Source organism: Xiphias gladius, chromosome 11 (assembly GCF_016859285.1).
Source record: "Xiphias gladius isolate SHS-SW01 ecotype Sanya breed wild chromosome 11, ASM1685928v1, whole genome shotgun sequence".
Lineage (NCBI taxonomy): Eukaryota > Metazoa > Chordata > Actinopteri > Istiophoriformes > Xiphiidae > Xiphias > Xiphias gladius.
The window spans coordinates 872,193-891,755 of record NC_053410.1 but is presented as its reverse complement, the minus strand read 5'-3'; the positions used below and the strand labels follow the sequence as shown (position 1 = coordinate 891,755).

The 19,563-nt window shown below is 42.0% G+C and overlaps 1 protein-coding gene across 1 annotated transcript in view; it reads right to left on the bottom strand.

Annotated features, from left to right (window-relative positions):
* LOC120796654 (PH and SEC7 domain-containing protein 1-like) overlaps positions 1-19,563 on the bottom strand; it is a 71,261-nt gene that overhangs the window by 29,182 nt on the left and 22,516 nt on the right. Inside the window, exons 5-9 of the mRNA XM_040139690.1 lie at positions 18,938-19,046; positions 16,205-16,479; positions 15,852-16,132; positions 14,429-14,666; positions 14,087-14,346 (exon numbers count right to left, since the gene is read on the bottom strand). Of these exons, the coding sequence (XP_039995624.1) occupies positions 14,087-14,346; positions 14,429-14,666; positions 15,852-16,132; positions 16,205-16,479; positions 18,938-19,046 (1,163 nt within the window). The remainder of the gene's footprint in view (positions 1-14,086; positions 14,347-14,428; positions 14,667-15,851; positions 16,133-16,204; positions 16,480-18,937; positions 19,047-19,563) is intronic.

Genomic DNA, 19,563 nt, shown 5'->3' with positions numbered 1-19,563 from the left:
AAACACTCGCCAGATGGGAAAACTGGGTGGGACTCTCTGGCACAGTGCTAAGCTGGTTTGAATCTTACTTGAAGGACAGGGATGATTTTGTGTCGATGGGTAATTACACATCTGAGTGTGCAAAAACGAAATGTTGTTGTGGAGCTCCACAAGGGCTCTAGTCTTGGGGCTCTAGCTCTAGCTCAGCTTATGGAAAACAACGAAATATCTCACCATAATGACGCAAACGAAAGACAGAATTATCCAACAGTTTCACCGGCTGACTATGGCCCCATACAAGCACTGAGCAGGTGCATCCAACACTTTAGGGATGAGCCAACATTCCTCCAGTTAAACAAAGATAAACCTGAAACTATTGTTTTTGGAGCCGTGGATTAAAAGTCACAGCTTCAGTCAGTAGAATCAAAGACCACAAACCAGGAGAGAAATCGGATGTAGTCCTGGACTCAGACCAAAGTTTTTACATCCATATGGCCTAAAGATGCCTACATACAGAAAACTACAAGGGTAAAATAAACTGCACGGCTGAATCAATCATCACTCGAGACTTGAACACATCATCGGAAGCCATTTAAAAAGATTTTCAGCATGAAGAGGTTACAGAGGCTCCAGTGAACTGTGCCTGGTCAGCTTGGCCTGCAGTTTTAGATGCCGCTGGAGATTGTTGAGAGTTGAGACAACAGGAAGCAAGTTGGGAAAAGATTCAGTTATTTGCAGATCTGAAAGGTTTAGTCGATTCACTGATTAGTTGATTGTCGGGAACTTAAATGGCAACTGTTTTGATCATTGATTGATCGATTTAGCCATTTTTCGAGCAAAAATGCAGATCGTTCTCTGGTTCAGGATTTTTTTTTAGTATATGATAGCATACTGAACATTGTTGGGCTTGGGTGAATAAAAAAAGACACGTGAATGAATCTCATTGGGCTGTGGTAAGTTATAACGATGACTTTTCACTGCTTTCTGGCATTTTATAAACCAATCAATCAATCAATCCATGATGAAAATAATTGCTAGTTGCAGGCTTGGTTACCTGCTGCTTTTCAGTAACACATTTAACAAAATGTCCACCATCCGCTGCAAACCTTCTGCTCACCACTCTCGATCACAGAGACACATGTACAATACATCTGTCTGAGATCAACAGGAAAAGTCCGACGGCCAAACTATCAGCTCAGGCTCACAGCTACATGCATATAACAAGACTGAAACGCGAGCCTCTACACACCCTGTGTAGACAGCTGGGTTGATTAAACAGTAGACTGACTGTAGAGGCAGACAGGTCATGAGTGCAGAGAGAGGGCTGTCAGACGTGCAGTTCCTCGGCTGGAATTGAAACTGGGACATTATGGTTACGTGTTGCGAGCCTTAACCGTTCTGCCATCAGTACGCCGTGGAGCAGCGCAGGTTTTTTTGATTTGGACTGGGGCAAAGATATTTGTGCTAGAAAACTGTAACATGAAAGAATAAACCGTTTTGAAACATGACGGAGAACGTAAACTCTGGTGGAATATTTTATATCAGGTGTTTTCTAACCTCAGTGGTGTTTTATTTTCTGCTTCCTGCCCCAGAACTTAAGTAAGAGCGGTTCTGGCCACTTATAAACTGGACTTCAAAATCCAGAGAACAGTCGATCTGCCACGTCCTTTTCAACTACATCAAACTACTCTGCAATTTAAAAAAAAGTGAAATGAAACCGAGAGCGAATAAAACGTGGGTTATTTTGCTTTGTTTCCATATCTTGAAGGTTTCAAAGCCTCTGAAACAACACTCTGACCACTGTGGGAAATCTAGCGGGTTTCAGCAGGTTTTACACGAGCTGAGGAAAAAAACAAAATCAGGAGGACATGCTGTGTCACTGGAGGTAGAAAACACACATCTCCGTCCTCGTCTCTCCTCTCCACGTGTAAATAAGTCACCCGGACATCTTTTTATTGATAGAGTTTCTTTAGTCCGTAGATGCAGCCTGATACGAGAACGAGCTACAAACACATCAGCAGGTTCTTCTGCAGGTCTGAATCACAGAGTAAAAACGTCAGCATTTAAACATTTCACTGAGTTGCATCATTGGAGCCAAAAATCTGTTGTTTGTTTCTACAACTGCAAAACAGAGAATCCTGAAGTCTGGACTGAAAGAAAGATAAACAGACAGAAACGGAAACAAGAAATATGCAGCAGAGTTCAAAGGGTTTAGGATTTTGAGGCCTGACAGATATCCTGATGTTTAGTCCAACAAGACCAGGTCAAATCCTAGTATGTGGCTGGACCTTTATCTGTTTGCTTCTCTCCTGCTCTCTGTGCTCACATATACAGTCATTTAATGCAGCTGAATCCCCAATAAATCTGTTCTCATCTACACGTTTTTCTGTTTCTGTTGTCAGACGACGGAACCAGTACGAAACAGTGACTGAAACGTGGCCCATTGAGACGACATGTTGACCAGCAGTCGCTTCCAAGCTGCTGCTCTGAACTGCTAAAGTCCTGGTTTCATAACCACGACGTTGTCTGACAGAATCACCGGACACAATAGTTAAAGACGACGGCTGAGCTGAGATTTCAGGTATATTTACCTGTAAAATGATCAGTCAGAGAGAAAGTTAGAAGCTCGTTCACGTCTGTGTCAGCTGCCGTGGGGTCAGTTGAATGAGACGCATAGAGACGCGTTGCCTGTGGAGGGAAAGATCAACTTCACGTTGCGGGGCAACAACACTGGCGACTCTCTTCTAGGGAAAGTAGCTGAGGTTGGTCCAGAAAGTCGCTGGGTGTTTGCGAGAAAATGTCCCCCCCCTGATGACGCAATAGAAACTGCTTGCGCCAATTCATTTTGAAAGAGCAACGACCAATGGGGAAACTTCATCAGTCAGTCAGTCACAGACATTCACGTTACTAGGGGCTGGCCGCTGTTGCGGTCCAGCCAAAAACCCTGGATCCTACATTTCCCATAATGCAACTGCTTAGTGTCGCATTATTTTCCCTGCCGGATAAGCAGGGAGAATATCAGCAGATGGAGCAAATCACATCCATCTGCTGATATCTGCCCCAAAATGTAATGGGTCCTTCCCCGGCCCAGGTCCCATCCCTCCACCAAGTTTGGTGCAAATCAGCTCAGTAGTTTTTGCATAATCGTGCTGACAACAAACAAACAAACCAACAAACAGACACGGGTGAAAACAAAGCCTGATTGGTGGAGATAATGATTCGTTTCTGTGGGTCGGGACTGAATTCAAATCTGACCTTCATGGCGGTTCACAGTGTTTTCAATATTATGAGAAGAAACAACCACAGTTTATCTTAACATGTAAAAAACACACGACTACGAAAAGAAGAGTGTCTGGAGAGTTTTTCTCTCAAACAATGCATGCTGGGAAGTTGTCTGATATGCTGATCGTGTTTCTTTAGAAATTTGATTTAATGAGTTGAGTGAATTTTCAGCAGTTGGTTCATTCAACTCATCATTTCAAGTCAGATCAACTCATGTTCATATGTTCTGAAATGGTCGGAATTAAATCTAGAAATCTGAAGAAGAAACCTGAATTAACTTGAAATAAATAAAACTTGTATATTTATCTTTTTTTAATGAGAAGAGATTCGTTGATTCCTCTGAATTCCTGTATGATGTTTTCAGGGTTTCTGCAGTGTTTGTGTCCTTTTGAGACCTTTTTAATACCACATGAAAAACAGTTTAATATCTTTTTCAGAGTCATTGCTTGTTTTTTGTCATTTGTTGACCGGAATAAGACCTAAAGTTATTAATTATGGACATGAATTTACTGACATGTACATCACATTTTTGTCGGAACTCCCCAGCTGTGAATTACAATAATTCCTAGTAACTTAATCACTTAACGTGACCTGGACCCATGGATGGAGCCCAGGACCTCAGCTAGAAAAACTACAAAGATGGGCAGAGTGACCTCAAAGAGACGCAAAACGACCTCAAAGAGACGCAAAATGACCTCAAAGAGACGCAAAACGACCTCAAAGAGACAAAAAATGACCTCAAAGAGACGCAAAACAGCCACAAAGACGCAAAACAGCCACAAAGACACGCAGAACCACCACAAAGAGACAAAAAACAACCACAAAGAGACAAAAAACAACCACAAAGACACAAAACGGCCACAAAGGCAAAACGGCCACAAAGAGACAAAAAACAACCACAAAGAGACTCAAAACAACCAGAAAAAAAAACAAGAAACAAAAAAAAACAAAAGACACGACAAACGGCACCACTTTCAAGCCCTGGGTCGGTCAGGGGGAGGGGGGGGGGGGTCCTCTTTGTCTATGCCCAGGGGGGCTGTGTCATAAATAATCCAGATAGAAAAAAGAAAAAAAAAAAAAAAAAAAATGATAAAAAAAATAAAAAAAAAAAAAATAAAAAAAAAAATCATTTAAGTTTTTAAAAAATCCAAAATCCACCATGACAGCTCCATAGCCAGCTTACAAAAAAGAGCTCTGAGAAAATGACTAAGGAACCAAGGGACATAGCGCAGGAGACACACAGGACCTTTCAAGACCTGCAGGCACCTTGGTTTCAAATGTAAACCCGGAGATCCCGAAGAGCTGACTCACCTGTAGACAGCCGGGTAGGGCGGGGCGTACAGGTACCTGTCCTCCAGAGCCCCGCCCCCCCAGCACAGCAGGTAGCTCGCCATGACGACGCGGTCCCACCCACTCTCACACCCAGCCTGTGATGTCAGCGGCCGACAGCAGCCGCCAATCAAAAATCCACATGGATACTTCAGACCTGAGAGGAGACGTTACCGAGGGCGACGGAACGACCTCATCGAAGCGTTAATCTGATGACATCACATTAACAGGGCTATCGACATCATCTTCTCTTGTCCGTCCGTGGGTCTTTGTGTTTCATTCAGACTCTCAGTGTGTTTCCTCCTGTGAAAATCGTCCGGCGGCAGCAGCAGCAGCAGCGTCTCCTCCTCTAATCCGTCTGTTTTTATTCCTCCTCCTTTGACCGGTTGACTTCTCCTCTTCACTGCTTCTCCAGATCCTCCTCCCGTCTCTTTCTTCCACACTCTAGAAACCTCACCGCCGGCTTTCCTCTCAGCAACTTCACCACAAAACTTTCTCTCTTTCTCCTCGGTCGGGTCTTCTCCTCCCTCCCCTCTCGTCCATCAGCTGGGTTATTTTCCTCCACTGAGGGGAAGGAGGTATGCGTTTCCTCTCGTTTGACTCGGGACGCCCCTCCTCCTCCTCCTCCTCCCTCCGTCCTCTCTTTCCCCTCTTCCTCTCTTTGTCTCCTCTTACCTTCCTTTCACTCCATCGACCTTCCTGGAAGTTTGTATCTGACTCTTTTCCAGCAGCTCAATAAACCTCAGTTCTTCTGTTACAAACTTTAACACAAGGTACTTTAACTCACAGTGAGTAAGATGCAAAAACAAGCCGCAGTTTCTGAAAATTCTGTTCTCAGGATCTAATTAAATTAGTAAAAATAATATACAGTGAAAACAAGGTGATGGAAAAACCAACGTGAATTAAATCATGACTTTGTAAATTATAAAAAAGTGAACTAAAACTATTGAATCTGAAATTTGATTTAAATGTGAAAAAAAAGTCTTGTTGGTAATTTTGCTCCTTTAAACAACACATTTAGTGACTTAAAAAATGTAATGAATTAAAGGCAGTAGTAGTATTGTCAGTGTGTCCCTTACGATTGGCAGGTCACCAGGCCAAAAATAACACCACACAACCATTCATTCTGATGATCAATTATTCGTTTTAGTCGTTTTTCAAGCAAAACAAAAAGTGAAAAACTTAACACATTCCCAGGTTTAAACCTCTGACAGTGCAGCTTCTCTTTCTCATGTTTCACAGTAGCCGAATCTCTTTGGGTTTTGGACTGGCGGTCGGACATAACAACATTTGCAGCCGTCACCTTGGACTGTGGCTTTTTTTTCACTGTGACATTTCATACACAAAACAATTAGTAGACAAAATAACCGATAATGAAAATAATCGTTAGTCGCAGCCCTAGAGGAATCCCTGAGCTGTGCCTTAGGACGGAAACCTTTTTTGTGTCCGATTTGAATTGTAGCTGATTGAATAAAATAGAGCTAAAATAAAACTTTATCGTCCACCAGGGTGGAAAATGGTCTTTCTTTGGTTTTAAAACATAAAAGCTGCACAACAACAGGTAACCTGTAAGTTATGTTCATGTCTGACAAATGTTTCACCACTGCAACAGTAGCTTTGTTGTCTGATAAATCCATGTGTGCGTCACACAATAAACAACTAACTGTAAAACCTATAATAATAATAATAATAATAGCACTCGGACGCTACAGGAAAGTCTGTATTCTTTCAATCCTAAACCGGCAGCCAACCGAGTGAAAGCGGGTCAGAGGTCAGAGGTCACAACACCCAGACAACAGATGGAAAAGATCCACATGAATGACAAAGAGGAGGAGGAGGAGGAGGAGGAGGAGGAGTTTAGTGAAAAGATTTCAGGGTTTGTGTTCAGGGAGTGTCTCTAGTTTTCTAACAGGAGTGGGAGGTCTTTCTTTCCATCCTGTCTCTGAAACACTGGCTGAATGAATCCATCTGGAATTTCCCTCTATAGGCTGATATAATTGTGTGCGTGTGTGTGTGCGTGTGTGTGTGTGCGTGTGTGTGTGTGCGTGTGTGTGTGTGCGTCTGTGTGTGTGCGTCTGTGTGTGTGTTGGGAGGAGTCTCAATAGAAGAAGAAGAAGAAGCAGCTGCTGCAGTTTGGGTGTGATCCTGTTTTTCATTTCCAGATTTGAATTCTCTGGAAACTCTCGCTGCAGTTCAATTTGCTTTCTCCTGGAAACAATAAAGTTTGTGTTTGAATGTGAATTCTCTGTGTCCACACCCAGTCAAGGGAGAGCGACCAGGCCAAAAGGAAAACGGAGAACTCCTCCAGACTGAAGCACAGAAAAACCCTCAGCAGCAGTTTCAGCGTTTTCATTTCACTCCAGTAAAATGTTTGAATTTGTTCGTGAGCTGAGTGAGTTTCTGTTCAAAACTTAAAAAACACTCACGAGCGTCAACAAGACCAATGGAAACTGTTTTCTTAGTCCCTGGAAAACAAGACGGACGGAGCTTCATTGCATCTGAAAACCGATAGTTATTCCAGTTCCGTACAATTTACACTGTGCAGAACAACAGACAAGACAGAAAGTTAACTGGTATAATCTCATCGATGAGAAGACAAAGACGTCCTCATTATGAGGCACCAATCGGTTATTTATAAGACTTTCTCGTAAATATGAGGCGCAGACCTCGTGATTATGAGATGATAAATCAGAATGACGAGGTTTCTATGTCTGTTTACAGCTGTAACGATTAATGAGAAAATCAAATGACTACTGATTAATCAAGAAAATAATGGGCGGATTATTTTATGGATGATTTTAGAAGTTCAAACTTTCGTAATTCAGAGCAAAGTTAAACAACAATGAAAGAGAACAAAATGAAAATAAACGAAAACTTAGTGAACTGTCTTGCTGCAGACACTGGAACTAACCACAGATGTTTAGTGCAGGATGGTCTAAGAATTATGGGAAATGGTGTTCGATAAAGACGGTGACAAACAGACATACGGTAAATTCTAAAAATATAAAAGCCGTTGTTCTCAAATAGTAGCTGGGAGCCAGTAGGAACAAATAGGGCCGGTCGCTGGTATAAAGAGAGTTCCACACTTCAGCTCACGTGGTCAGTTACAGTACATTGTTCACTTCCACAGCACTGGGTCATAGTCACCGCTCTGCCGAGAACAGTTTCGCTTTTCAGCAGAAATAATGTTCTCAGCTCCAGTTGTTTCTTCGTGCTCCTTATCAATGTTAAGCTGCCGTCCGCACTTCCTTAGCTTTTTTCACATTAAAAGCCTTTTCGTGTAAAAATTCTGCCGAGAATGTTGAGTCTCGTACAGGGGAAGTGGGACGCTGGCTGACACTAGCTGAGGTGGACTCAACGCTGTGGAAATGGACGTTAGCAGCTAAACATGGAGGAAGTTTTGAGTTTATTTCAATGGTGGGAAAAATTAGAAATAAAGGCCTGGTTTTCTCTGCCACTCAGGCAAATAAAGGCCCTGGACACTATGTGAGTATTTACTATTATTTTTGTAATTTAAATTGAAATCTTTTTGTTTGTTTTTTTAAAACTACTGGTCTTATCTCAACATGTGTGGCAGGACACAGCACATAGTGTTGAGAAAAGCTCTGTTGATGGGACTTTAACTGAGGTTTTAGTTGACGTGCTCTTAATTATAGGACAGTTGATTGTGTTTATGAGATACGGATTCAGAGCCCATATTTAAGACAAATTGTTCTCGTACTTATCAGATATTTTAGTGGTGTTTAGCGGATGCTAAGACATTATTATGAGACACAGAAGGCATAATTATGAGAAAATTGTGCATGCAATCGAGTAAGAATACAAAAATCACTGTGTTCCCAAAGACGCCTGGATGTCTGGTTTAATTACTTTGCAGAACTTCATTTGTCTTTTTAACAGACTCAAACACCCATAGAGATGTTTCTATGAGGCCATGCTCGATGAGATACCGACACAAGAGACATCTGACTAAAATAATTCACTTCACAAAAACCACTGTCTGAATGTCTGAAGCTTAAAAGAAGAGAAAATCTCCCCCTCCAGCTTTAAACAAAGGTTTGCTGAGGTGAACTGACATAAAGTCGCGGAGTAAATAATAAGATGCTGACTCATTGTTAAATACAGACTTTACAGTGTCTGTAATAGCAGAGCAGCAGAGTTCAGCTGAACCAAACCTTCCATCACACGCCGAACGCAGGCCCACAGCTGGAAATGAACTAATTGGTGCAGTTCTAAAAGCAGAGCTGGTTTGGTGTCCTGACAGTTCAGCAGACTGGGACCCGCATCATGTGATCGCTGCGGTTTGGTCAAAAGTAACCATGCAGAGAGGGCGTGGAGCACGAGAAGAAGTGGAACCAGAACTGATCACCAAATATCACGGACCAGATCCAGATGGCCACAGAGAAACACGTCATCCTGAGCCTGGGACTCAAGAACTCAACGGTCTCTTTGTTTTATCTGTAACCGTCTGGGACTGACCGACAGTTTTAAACCACGGCAGCAACGTGTGAAAAAAATGTGAAATGTTTTACAGTTTTCATCAACGACTAAAAACTAAACAATAATGTGAAAGAGGGACAAATAAACAAGTGGCCTAACGACTAATGACAGACCTGCAGAATCACTGTCCGTTGATTCTGTAGCTCCTGATCACTAAAACACCTTCCACCAACAGCCGATAAAATCTGGCGTTCAGAGGCGGATTCGTGTGTTTGACCTGCTGACAAACTCCGAGAACATGCAGGCAGCAGGCTGGCAGTTACAAGAAGGTCAGCTAACGGTGGATGGGACGTTGATGTTGCCGTCAGAAGGAAGGAGGAAGCTCAGGATTAATGTTGTCAAACATCTAAATCTTCCTCCGGACGTTCACTGAAGAAACATCACTGTGACCATTTAGCCCCTCCTCTTCGAGATAAACCCACACTCAACGGGATTTTAGAGAATCCGCTTCTGAACGATCAGCTGCTCTGCAGTGGCGAGAGCAGGTAGCTGTGGTCATGCTAAGGCTAATGCTAATGCTAATGCTAAGTGAGAGAGAGCGGTTCACAGTTTATAATGAGAGCTGGATTTACTGAGTGGAGTCAGTCTGTTGTTTCACTGCAGAGCAGAGTCACAAGAGGTCGGAGCGTGTCAAGGAGCAAACACCCGTAACCATGGCAACTGTACGCAACAAAGATGCTGACGGGCGTAACCAAGCCAAAACCGGACTAAAATGTCTTTAGTTTCTGTTTCTCACTAAAAACTACACGTTTCCCTCAGAGACTAAAACTAAATGAAAGGTCAGGTGCCGGACCCTGTTTTTTAAAGTGGTTCTTCACAGCACTACAAAGGGTTCTGCTGTGGAACAGGCGTAAAGAACCCTGTGTTGGTTCTGCGTTCAGACCTCAGCTGGTCAAGTGACCTGCAGCCTCTTTTCTGTCGGTGTCAGAACCGTAACAATTCTTCTTCCCTTTTTCTATTTTAAACTCAAACATCTCACGCTCCAAGAAGTTAATCTGCCATTACCGTGGTTACCACAGCCGTGTTGGCCAGACGGACCGGGCTGGCCGGGCTCCAGCTGTGATTGGCTGCCTGACAGGAAGGCCCAGGTATGACAACAACAACACGGCAGACTGGATGGATCAGACAGACTGCGGGGACAGAACAGATCTGATAAAACCTGATGATAACAAGTCTGAGGTTCAGATTTTCAGACACACCGAGTTCAGAAATACACAACAGACACAGAGACGTGTGAGTTCATCCACAGGTCATATTGGTGTGTAATATGTGAGGAGGTCAGGTCACGGTCAAGGCTTTGCTTTTTCTTAGCTTTTATAGAGATGCTTTGTTTATTCTGGTGGCCGTGTGTGACTCCATCACAGCCACCGGAGACGATCCACTGCCAGTCGACCTGGCGTTTGTGTGTCCACCAGGTCCAGGCTCTTTCACCGCTCCGATATTTTTACGTGCCGGGTCTAATTTGGCTGAAATGACGCTGCATGTCATTTGGTACTGACTTTGTCTGAACACATACACAGCAAAAGTAGTTTTTCTTGTTTGCGATTAGTGAGAGACAGATAAAAGGAAAAAAAAAATTAGACAAGGAGGGCGATATTGTTCTGGTCTGTCTTGCGCTCTGTTTCTGTTGTTGGAGGTCAGAACTAGTGTGAAACATGATCACTGCTGTTTTTAACCAGCGGTCATTACCGAGGTGGTGTGCAGCAGATAAAATCATGATTTTATTATTGATACTTCATCAACACAATAAACAAAATACAGGTTAATGACAGCAGCTGCATTTGCATTTAGAGTGAGTGATAACCGAGAAGGTTAAAAGGTTGTCACATTCAAGTAAAGCCGCACAGCATCTAAACGAGCTGGAAACGTGCACTCAATAAGCTGTAAAACACAAAAAATGTTGGCAGAACAGCTGTGCAGTATATTAGAAATGTGGCTGCTGAAGACAGATGCTCTGCTCCTGAAACGTTTCCAGTTGATATTAAAAAAGCAACAGAGCTGAGAGTGAGCCTGAGCTCAGCTAGAACGTTTCCAAACCAGCTTCCAGAGTCTTTAAATGTTAGTGTTTTGGTGTGTAAACGTTAAAGCGTCTCAGTGTGTAAACGTTAAAGCGTCTCAGTGTTTCAGTGTGTGTGTAAACGTTAAAGCGTCTCAGTGTTTCAGTGTGTAAACGTTAAAGCGTCTCAGTGTGTAGACGTTAAAGCGTCTGTGTTTCAGTGTGTAAACGTTAAAGCGTCTCAATTTTTCAGTGTGTAAAGATTAAAGCGTCTCAGTGTTTCAGTGTATAGATGTTAAAGCGTCTCAGTGTTTCAGTGTATAGAAGTTAAAGCGTCTCAGTGTATAGATGTTAAAGCGTCTCAGTGTATAGAAGTTAAAGCGTCTCAGTGTATAGATGTTAAAGCGTCTCAGTGTTTCAGTGTATAGATGTTAAAGCGTCTCAGTGTTTCAGTGTATAGAAGTTAAAGCGTCTCAGTGTATAGAAGTTAAAGCGTCTCAGTGTTTCAGTGTATAGAAGTTAAAGCGTCTCAGTGTGTAGAAGTTAAAGCGTCTCAGTGTGTAGAAGTTAAAGCGTCTCAGTGTCTCAGTGTATAGACATTAAAGCGTCTCAGTGTGTAGAAGTTAAAGCGTCTCAGTGTATAGAAGTTAAAGCGTCTCAGTGTATAGACATTAAAGCGTCTCAGTGTGTAGAAGTTAAAGCGTCTCAGTGTATAGATGTTAAAGCGTCTCAGTGTATAGACACTAAAGCGTCTCAGTGTATAGAAGTTAAAGCGTCTCAGTGTATAGACATTAAAGCGTCTCTGTGTGTAGACGTTAAAGTGTCTAAGTGTTTCAGTGTATAGATGTTAAAGCGTCTCAGTGTGAGGATGTTAAAGTGCAGCTCTGTGTTTCAGGTGTTCGGGGAAAACTGACACTTTACTAACCGAAGCTGTAGCAGCTCAGTGAGGGTCGGAAGTGAAGGAGACGACGACCTTTCAGCCTCTCTCACTTTTGCCATGATCCATCAGTTTAAAGGTGGATATGTCTGATCACAGCAGAGCTGGACTCTGATTTATGTTGGATTGATTATAAAACCCTGATTGGTTAACTATTCTTAATCATACTGCTTCAGATCATGTAATATAATAATAATAATAAAAAAATATTATTATTATTATTATTATTATTATTATTATTATTACTAAAGTTTAAGTCAAAAAAAGATTAATAGTTTTTATTTTTACATCTGTGAGTTAAACTGAAGGATTTTTACTTTCAATTAAGCCTAAAATTCGACTTTCAGATGTTCAACCACCTGTGAAAATTCTGATCTTTTTTTTTCTGTCAGTTGACTAATGAGATTAACAGATGGATTGAGATGGGTTTTCCTGCCCTTTTCAACTGTTTTAACTGAAAACTGTTGTATAACTGTACATTTAGTCTAAATATCTGATACTCAGCTTTGCCCACAAACGAACATCTGCAAAAGGTTTTTGAGTGAGCACAATGTGCTGTTTGAGTTTTCGGTTGTAAAGCCCTGAAAGACCTGACGGTCATTAACTTCTCTACACACATAAACAGCGGACGGCCACAGAAACGACCAAATTACAGTTAAAAATATCTTACGAACGTTTCTCAGCACTGAAGTCGGAGAGAACTGTTTCAGACAGAAAGCTTCTCAACAATGAGGAGTTCATGTCTTGTTTTCAACTCTCATTTTGACAGAAATGTCATTGTGGTTTTTAGCAAGTTTTACAGGGTCTGTCATCATGAAACTGCTCCTGCAAAAAATGTGAAAAAGTTAAAAGAGCTTCAGTTTGTCAGCTGGATGTTGTCTGGCACCGTGTTCTCTCATAAAGACCAGAAACAGCTTGAATAAATTCAAAATACAAGGTCGCCCTCTTTACCCACCCACATAGGATGGTGTGTGTGTGTGTGTGTGTGTGTGTTTTCAGCTCAGCTACATGTCAGACACACTATAATTAAACTCATGCGTTGTCTCACAGCCTGGGCTTTAGGTCCAGTCAAATCCTCACACACACACACACACACATGCACATATATGAAAAAATAACAAAACAAAAAAAACACACACACCAACACACTCGTACTTGTGAGAACCCTCTTGGCATAATCCAGTCCTCAGCTCCTTTCTTTATACCTCACAGCGCTCTTTCGAGATTTAAAGTCAAAATCTTCACAAAAAATCTCTCCACTTAGCAAAACGTCCTCTGTCTAATAAACGTCTTCACTTTCCAGACCATTAAACACACCTGGTGTAACGAGGAACAAACAAAACGTCCTCACTTTCCTACAATGTCCTCACTCTTGAAGTCTAAAACTCATTTTGGTCCTCACAAAGATAGAAACAACCCCCCCCCCATCACACACACACACACACACACACACACACACACACACACACACACACACACACGAGAGAACAATAACCCTAATCACATTATGTCTCTCTGGTTCCATCATGTGGCCGATCCACGTTACTGCAGCGGCTCTGAATATTTAAAGTTATATAGAAATACTTGAGATTTGAAACCAGGTTTTCAGGGGCTATAACATTTACCGTGGCATGGTTATTCTTGGTACAAAGTAAGAAGAACTAATTATTCTTATAATAATGAATTTTGCCATTTTCTCTATAAATGTTTCACGTTATTCTGGGTCAAATTATCCCCCATATTTAAAATACAGGGGGTTCAAGATCATCTAACACTGCGACCTTGGAGCCTTTACCATTGTTTTACCTGTTTTTACTGTGCTTTAGTTGTGCATATTACCAAATGAATGTGCACTTCCTTACATAACCACAACGTAACCACACAGATAACGCCTGAGGGTCTGGGGCCGTGGGACAGTTCCCCTTACCGGACTGGTAATCCAGCCTTGTCCAGTGCTAGGGTCGAGAAAAACTCTGTGGCAACGTACAACGAATTTCAGACAAAAACGGTGGTGAACAGTAAACCGTCCTCGGTCTGCATCTGAACCACTAGCTCTGACTCACCTGGTGTTGCTGTGTAGGGAGGGGGCTGAGCTGGCCTTTCGGAAGCCATCTTTGAGGATGGAGCGACGGCTTGAATCTTTCTCCGACCTGGACCGGACCGGGGGGCCGGAGTCGTCTTTGGAGCCACCTCGGAGACCGGCCCCTGGGGCACTGAGGGTGATTTCGGAGCGAGACGTCTCCGAGGGGGCGGCCGGGTCCGGACGGGCCAGCGGAGCGAAACTCAGCTCAATAATCTGCTTGGCGCTGTCACAGATCTGACTCTGAACACACAAACGCAACAGTCTTACCTCCTGTAGTCATGCAGGACGCACCGACGCAATTCGACTGGTTATTTTCTCCTACCTGGATCTCCGGGGTGAGGGTCGGCAGGTCGAAGGTGAACACAGAAGTGGATCCAGAGGTCAGCAGGTCGACGCTGTCCAGGCTGCTGTACGAGGTGCCTTTGGCCCGGTGAGACTCCATGATGCTTTCAAAATGGCGGCTAAAGGAGTCCAGGTTGCTGTCGGAGGGTCGCCGGGGGCTGCCGACGGAGATGGGAGACTTGAGGCCACCGTGGGTGTCAGACGATGCCTCCAACGTCCTGAAAAAGGAAACAAGTACCAAACTTAAAGGCTATTGTGCCGACGAAGCGCAAGCATCGCGTCCCTGAACATGTTTTCCAACGGATCAGCGAGAGTCCTGTGGCAGGTTATTCACATGCAACAGTTTGTCCTGAACTACTCGACCAAACGTGGTGTTTCAACAGGTCGACATGAAGGGCGGCAGAAGGGACTTTAAAGTGGGTGTGCTCAGCTACATTTAAGACATTCGATCACGAAGGTGAGAACTTTTATGGGTCTAATATGCTCTATCAGCAAGTTGACGGTGGGAACATTTTTGCCTCAAATTTCTCCTGAGCATTCATATAAAATTTGGTGGAAAGCTGATTTAAAAAGGCCCTGAAACGGTCTGTGACGTGACAGGCTCCGTTACAGGTGGAACTCACATAAAGGAGGCACAGTGGGGCGAGAAAATACAGAAACCTGCAGAGACTTTATTAGCGTAACCAGCTGGTTCACGTCTTGTGTTCTCTAGCGGTTCCCGAGTCAAGCAACGTACATTTTCGCTGGCCGTGAAAGCAGGAATGTTTGACTTAATCACGACGGTTAAGACACATGCTTTGGAAAAAAAACAACATTAAAGCTTGCGAACGACCGCCGCAGTCTCGATGTCTCGAAGTGTGGTGTAACTCACCAGCATTAGATTATAAATCAACAAACTTTCAATTCATGATTTCTTGCCTTGTAATCAGAAGAAATACATCATTTCATACAAATCTGAAACATAAAATTTAAAAGTGGATTTCGGACAAGAATCAGCGAGAATAAAATGAAACGGATTTCACGGAGCAGAGATTTGTAGATTTTCCTTAGAAATATTTTTTTTGTAGGTAAAAAAGCTTTTCAGCTGGTACCAGCACAGAACAGTCATGTGGTTTTGGTTGTTGATTTGCGGGTAAAAAGATGTGAAGTTGTCTGTTCAAACTAAATATTGTTAAACACTGAACACATGACTATTTATTCGACACGTAACAAATTCTACTGGATCTTCTGGATACATTTTTCTTGGTGAAATTCGTTAATTTAAATCCTTCACATGCATTGTAGTGTTACTGTGCAGGTTTAAAGTGTGGCTTGTTCACCTCTGCCTTCAACCTGGATTAATCTGTACTTGTACGCAACTGGCGGGTTCAAATAAAGCATGTAAAAAGAGCGTGCTCTCTCACCCCTTCAGCAGCAGACTGAGCACCTCGTCCTCCTCTTTAGCGGCTCTCTGTCTCTGTTTGTCTCCCTGCATCCTGACACTGGCCCAGCTCACCATTCCTTCCTCCTCTTCCTCTTCCTCCTCCTCCTCCTCCTCCTCATTCCCCTCCTTCCCTCCAGCAGTCCGAACGTTCGGGGAGGCGTCAGCAGGGCTGAAACTGGAGTTTCCCAGGACACTGCGATTACTCCCGAAGGCCGAGTCCGACTCTGCTTCCTCTGCCGCCTCCGCCTCCGCCCGCATCACCTATACAACGATAATCAATATCAATCATACATGAGTATTAAGAAATTTTCAGATGAGATGAAACCAGATCACCTCGTCCAGGTCGGTCTCCCTGTAGCAGCGCAGCGGAACAGCGTCCAGATCCGTTTCAGAGTATTTAATGGTCCGGCGGATGATGCCCGTCTTGGGGTTTGCGCCTCGGGGGTTAAGGGTCACCAGCTCCACCTCGATCTGCCGCACTTCGTGATGCGACAACTTTTGACCCTCACTGTTCCGCCCCCTCCTCTGATTGGCTGGCTTCAGATGGAGGGAGGAGGGAGGGGTGGGGCTGGGCGAGCCACTGGTCGGTGGCGTTGTGAAGGGGGCGTCTGCTGGAAAGAAGTGTATTGATGTTTATTATGACAAATACAAGTTTAAAGTCCTAGCAAGAGTTGAACCATAAGGTTCTATAATAGGATCTGTTTCTATTTTTCAAATTGTATAAATAATACAGGAGGGAACGCCAAGCCAAGTGAAGATACTACATCTGTATGCAGACGATACAGTTATATATATGTAGTAACACCTCGTTTAAATCAAGTATTATATCAAACTGCCTTTCACGCCGTTCAGTTATCATTTTACCGATTAAAATAAACCTTAAATGTGCAAAACATGTAATTTATAACCTTCCCCAGAAATCATACCCAATCTATAGCCAATATATATTATTTGGCCAATATTAGGATCAGTATCAATGTATACTCTGGCTGATCAGTAACAGTAAATTTTCAGCAGGGAAGTGTCAAAGATATGTTAATGGTCATTTAGAAGCAGTGTCTCCATTACACTGTCTATACCAGAGAGCACTGGCAAGTTTATTTTTACACATTTTAAAACGTCCCAAACTCTACAGATCTCGGGTACTGTTCTTCATTAAAAAAAAAAAAATCATCAAAAATTCTTTGGTTTCAGCTGCTCAAATGGGAGGTTTTGACCAATTTCTTGGTTGGGGGCAGTTGGATTGAAAAACAAACAGGCAATTTAGATATGCTGTGAAATATTATCAGACATTTGTCACTATTTTCTGAAAATTTATTGATAACACGATTAATGGAGAAGATAATTGGCAGATTTGTTGATAATTAAAATAATGATTAGATACAGCCCTATTCAGCTTACTTATTTTATAGGATTTTTTAAAAATAAATTCAATATTCAATATTAGTATTGGTATTAGCCATAAAAAAGTATCAGTTGGGCTATAGTCTGTACAAGAGGTAAAACTAAAATCGACCTTAATCAGGAAAGTGTCTTCATACAAATGTTTTGGAATATGCTTGGAATAAATTATCCTTCCAAACTCAAACCAATAACTTTGTAAAGAAACTAGTTTTTTACTGTTGTTTTAAGAAATGCTCTCTTTCTCTGCAACCAGAATCGATCTTGTTCAATCCAGGTTTTTATCCGTTTTAGGTTTTCGGTGACAAATTACACTGCGCTAACCTGATTTGTAGTTCTTAAGACAATGACAAAAACAGTATCATGAGATGAAAAATTGACGTAAGACATAAAATCAAAAAACTGATGGTATGACAAGTTGGAGAGGTACTGAGTGTTTGAACATGAAATTTAGTTTATTTCTGGTTCATGACCAATTTGCAGGATATGAAACTTCTATGAGAAATTTATTTGATTAACTCCATAACTGTAGTAAAAAAAAAAAGAGCAAATTCAATCTGTTAACTAAGGTTAAAGTAACGAGAACAAAAATGACCTGTAAACTGTTTCCTTAATTAACGTTAGTTTAAGATAGTAGTGGTAACTTACAGTTATCGACAGATAAATATTATTCTGTCAGTTGCAAGTTTAGTAAAGAGCAGGGTGTTATACCATGAGCCTAAAAGCGTTTCCCATTTTGGTCATAAATGACACCCATTTAATAACCGAATTTTGTCCCCGGAAGCACTGATGATGCGTGGAATGATTTATCAATACAATAACTACAGGATTACTGTTCGGACAGCTTCCGGGTACTATAAGGCCACACAGTTCCACAGCCAGCAGACACCAGCAACTTAATTAGAGAAGATTCTGTTTCACTGGTGTCCAAGCGATCGAGTCAGAAAACCATGTTAAATAAAGAACAGGAAGTGAGTAGTGGTGTGGAGTAATACGTGTGAGTAGAGTTGCATACTGTGAGCTCTGTTCTAGCCGATGTTAAGCTTCAGCTAATTGGCTTAGAAGAAGACTGGGAGCTCCTGAAGCTGCTTGTTTACTCCACTGAGTGAAAAAACAATACAAGAACCTGGTGAAAGGCAGAACTAATGGACCCTGCCCTACTGCTGTTAATAATAACATTGATAATGCTGCCGCTGCTACGTCTGCCCATACTACTGATTTACTACTAATGTGAGGGTGTGAAACTGTTTGCGAATAAAACACTGATGAATTTGGTTCATTTCATTTTTCTGTATAAAGGTTTTACAGGTTAAAATCAGAGTCAGTTGAAATACTTGGGCATCACCTGCTGCGATTAAGAATGTGTGAAAACTAGCAAGCCAGCTAGGTTGAAACAGCAAACTGAAAGTAATGGATAAATTGTATGAAATGTCAAATTTCTGCAACTCCAGCTGGACGTAGTACAGGGGGGGAACAAAAAAAAAAAACCCAAACCTAAACATCAGCAATTCCACGATCACTGTGTATTGTATCAGAAATTATATCCAATGATATCCACGTCTACCTAGTTAGTAGTGTTAAAACAAAACCAAAATCTGTGTACAAAATAATTTAAAAACAAATATGAATACAACTTCAAACCGTCACCAGCAGTATCTACAGCACCTTTACTGCAGCGACTCTCCTCCGTCTGGCCTCCAAACAGGAACTCCCACTTGGCTCGTGCGATCTTCTGCGATCGCGAGGAAGGAGTCGTCGCTGAGCCGCTGTCCGACTGCAGGAAGAGGGAAGAAAGCATTGTGATGAAATGATATGATTTCAAAAGTCCAAGTCAGGGTATCAGAGGGAATTAAAAATGTCTTTGTCCATTTGACTTTAGATTTGATATTTATCACATAAAAACATTTTTATGGTGCTTTGTGTGGGAAGAGAAACATGATAAGGAGTTTGGAATTTAATTAGTGAAGATATGTGTTTGTCAATGACAAACAAGCTCTGATTCAGATTAAACAACAAATATTCAAGTAATTGATTGACAAAGAATCAATCAGAAACAATTTTGATAACCAATTAATCTAATTAATCGTTTTGGTCATTTTTCAAGCTAAAGTTTCAGAAATGTGCTGATTCTATCTTCTCAAATGTCAGGATTGGACACTTTTCTTTCACATATACGATAGTAATTTGAAATTTTTGGGGTTTTGGATTGTTACCTTGGACTGTGAGTTTGCAATTTTTTTTAGACAGGACGATTACTCGATTAATCGAGATTGGCACATTAATCAAAAATT